The sequence below is a fragment of the Aplysia californica genome, unplaced genomic scaffold, assembly GCF_000002075.1.
Source record: "Aplysia californica isolate F4 #8 unplaced genomic scaffold, AplCal3.0 scaffold00179, whole genome shotgun sequence".
In the NCBI taxonomy this organism is placed as follows: Eukaryota; Metazoa; Mollusca; class Gastropoda; order Aplysiida; family Aplysiidae; genus Aplysia; species Aplysia californica.
The window spans coordinates 399,601-403,622 of NW_004797449.1; the positions used below are offsets into that span (position 1 = coordinate 399,601).

At 38.2% G+C, this 4,022-nt stretch overlaps 1 protein-coding gene across 1 annotated transcript in view; it reads left to right on the forward strand.

The window, feature by feature from the left end:
- Positions 1-317: 317 nt before the first annotated feature.
- LOC101853386 overlaps positions 318-4,022 on the forward strand; it is a 14,428-nt gene continuing 10,723 nt past the window's right edge. The window contains exons 1-2 of the mRNA XM_005098323.2: positions 318-431; positions 3,650-3,736. Coding sequence (XP_005098380.1) covers positions 318-431; positions 3,650-3,736 — 201 coding nt within the window. The remainder of the gene's footprint in view (positions 432-3,649; positions 3,737-4,022) is intronic.

Here is a 4,022-nt window from a genome sequence, read left to right on the forward strand (position 1 = left end):
CCAGAGGAGGGGGCAAAGGAGGTGGGGGCAGAAAGTGGAGACAAAAGCAGACGACAGTACATTATTAGAGAGCTGGAAAGGGGGTGAAAGGAGACATTTTTTTATCGTTATTAATTTATTATTATCACTATTATTATTATTATTATTATTATTATTGTGTGGAATGTTTTGACCAAGGAGTAGCTTTGTGAATTGTTGAACCTGTGCAGTAAGAACAAACACGCTGACAGACGTTCCCAGTTTGCGGGGTTTCTTTCGCCTTCCACCTCTGATGTACGTTTTTTTCCAACCCGTGAACTCTCCAGCAAAAAGTGACCATGTACTGGCCGGAGAACCTCAACGAATCCATCCAATACGAGGACGTTGTGGTGGAGATGACCAACTTCTCGCAACTCAACAAGTACATCATCCGCAACTTCCGCATCTCCATGGTAAGTTGTTGCCTCTCTTTTTTTCAAGCCTAAGTTTCTCTTAATATGTGTCACGATGCGGTGGAGTCAGGCGCTCATCAACTTTTGGGCATGTTGAGTTAATGGTATAATCTCAAAGCTTATTCATTTGTCTTGCATTTGATAAAAAAAATACCCATCTCTATCAAGAGTAAAAGTTGAGATATTTCTGATTCAAGAAGGTTGAGTCACCTGATTTCAGAGGTAAATTTATTACGAAAATAGCCGTCAAAGTGTGGTGATTTCCATAGCTTGAGAGTCCTTGGGAAATGTAAATCTACATTTTTTACGCCTTTAATGAAAGTTTTCCAATAAAATCCAGACAGAAAGTTGTTTTTAAATAGACATAAAAGGTGTTGAGACAAAAAACAAAAATTCGAAAAAAAATTGCGAGACAGGTGGAAAAATGCCGTTTTCTTTGATTTCATTATTTTGACGCGCGCCCTGATTTTGCCACGATGCCTGACATATGAAAACACATCGCATTTCTTTTTTAAAAATCTGTGTAAGAAAAAAAAAACTACACTTTTCTGTAACGTTATCTGACTGCTGGTTTTTTTATCTTTGGGTCATTCGTAATTAAGAAGTGGCATCATGTAATCTAAAACGTATTGTTAATTAAGACAGTGAGTCTGTATGGAGATTTTGCACTTTTGAGGTTGCGGCGTGTGGTTGGCTGGGGTTATAGTGTAGTCTAGGCTTTGTGCTTCCCGTGTTTGTAACTGTTGTCCTGTTGTGCACATGGCAGAATGTGGTTGGTATTTAAGCAAATAACAATCAACAACTAATCACATTTGAAGCTGTTCCCAGATTTTATGTTTACTTTCTTTCTTTGGAAACATCTTTTCAGTTTGTTAGTGTTTGGGCGCTTAATCAGCTGCTTGCACTGTATGCTTCCTGAGAAGCTGAAAATGTTTCTGAGTGTTCTATGGTCTGCTGGAGTTATAATATAGAGCTTGCTGTTGAGAGGGAATTTGTGCTATACAAATGCTATCTATTATTATTTTTTTTAAAATTATTACCACTATTATTATTATTATTGTTGTTGTTGTTGTTGTTGTTGTTGTTGTTGTTGTTGTTGTTGTTGCTGTTGTTGTTGCTTTTCTTGTTATGACTTCTAGTATTAATTATAAATGTAAGCAGAGAGCGTTCAAGTATGCCTGTGTTCAGCGCTCTTGGTTTTCTAGTTTGTTCATTTCCCCTGGTACAAAACGGGAAAAAATAGAATAAATCGATCGGCTCTTATTTATTGATTATTTTGTTTTGCTATCACTGGTGAACAAATGCACACTTCCAGCTCGCTGCTAGACGCAGTCATTCCTTGTGACATTTTTTTTTTTTAACTGTTGATCTAAGTAGACAAATAGCTACCCTAGAATTACAAAGTTCTGTCTGCTCAGTACCTTGTTTTGAGAAATTTGATGTTTAAAATTTTGAATTTCACAACATGTTAAGATTTTTTTAATGCAACTCGTTGAATATCTTGATAATGACTCTGAATAAACTTACGATTAAGATAGAGAAGATAGAACATTTGGCTTCTGACCTCATGATCTTACTCAAAACAGCTAAAAATGTCATATTCTAAGATGTCGAAATAGCTGGTTTAGGGCGCAATAAACATCGTCCTTATCTCCCCTCCTTGATTTCTTTGTATCTTACTCTCTAGTTGTATTACCTTTAATCTTCGGAAGTAACACATGATCTATTTGTGTTGGAAGAGCCGTCAAACTCTTACTACAGCTGAAACACCTACGCAGGCTGGGTTCGAGACTGTGTTTGTTAGCCCATAAATGGTGGTTGTTGCTACTGCGTGGACGGGAACATGAAATTTTTACAACAACCTTGATGAAACTTTTAGCAGGCTGGGATTGGTTTCCCATTGGTAATCATTCAACCGTCCTGTAAAAACACCAGCAGCTGATTGCTAGAAAATGAGAGCGTTTACTATCTGGAGTAAAGCGGAGTAAACAGTTGATCTATTAATTTTATTTTCTGTGCCGTGCAACAAACTGGGATGGGAAGGAATGGGGGCGTGAGGAAGGGGGGGGGAGGGGAATCAGGGAGGGGAATCAGGGAGGGGGAGAGGGGGGAGGGAGGTATATGTACCACCAATTGTGACAGAAAGTCGCGGGTGCCTGTAACTACAACGTAGAGAATAGAATTCTTCTCCTGGTGTTAGGTCTGAGGCACACTCTGATACCCCACTCCTCACTGTTGCTGTCTACATGATCAGTTCTGTTTTTCTCATTGTGTTTATTCATTGCAAAGAAAGTTGTTCCGGCTGTCTGTGTTTGTTGTTCTCTGTCTTCCCTTCCTCTGTTTGTTTTTTCTTTGCTCTATCTTTCCCCACAGCAGCAGTTCCTCAAGTCCATAATTTGATCTGTTTATGTGGTTAAAGAATCTCATTTCTCTTTCTGGTGGCTCTGATTACATGTGTATAGACCTTTGACAATCTGTTATTTGGGACGCTTCTCTATTTGTTTCCTTGTTCTTCTTAAATACCACATAATATTAAGTTTTAAATTCGTGTCATCACAACTGAGCGGTTAGACGGTCCCCGACTCACACATCCATGGTATCTGCAATTGGGAATGGCTACTGGCATGTAAGAATATTGAAAACCTCAAAAGAGTCCACGAACATTTAAATCTAGTCGGAAAGAAGTTCATTTGTCTTAAGACTAAGACAGCTAACTGTTTTAGGAGAGAGAAATTACTGTTTCATTCTTTTAACACTTGTACCTTTTTATGTATCTTTTCCTGCTTTTTTTTCAACACTTAAAATTTGACAAAGTATTTATCGAGCAATATGCAACCGATACCCGATACCACAGGGTAAGAAACTGCACTAGAAAAGAAAAAAATCAAAATTTTGGACTCAGTAATAATAATAACAATGCAGATCATTTTTATAGCGCTCACTGCTCACTTCCGTACAATACGACTCTGTGCACTTTGCAATACGTTCATATCAGCACAAAACACAAGTGAATGAATGTACACATATAGATTATTCTATTACACTCTTAAGATAAATGCTAACAAATAAGCGGACATTTCCACTATCACAGCAAATCAATGACGATATGCCCATCACATCATGAACATAAAAGTACTCTAGAGTAATAAGGGCTGACAATCAAAATGGCGTTTCGTAAGGTATGCTTTCAAATCATTAATTTTCACATTTCACCTCAGACTTTGTATTCCTCTAACGTTGTGGGAGAGAGTTCATCTGAACAACCTGCCGATGATTTCACTTTGGAATTCCAGAACCACGCCCACGTCAGTTTTAGTTGCGCGTCCCCTTTGGCGTCATCGGAGAGAAAGCCAACAGTTTAGAGAGGGCGCAGATGAGTCACATGATGTGTCCTTTGACGTGTGGTGTTCGCAGTCACAGAACCTGGCTTGTAGTCAGGGTCGGCCAATGGATAATGCCTCTTAGGTAAGTCCGTATTCTAGCACTTCTCTCCATAATGGTAATAATGATAATGAAAATGATAATGATAATGACAATGCTAATGAAGATGATAATGATGATGATGATGATGATAATAATAATAATGATAAT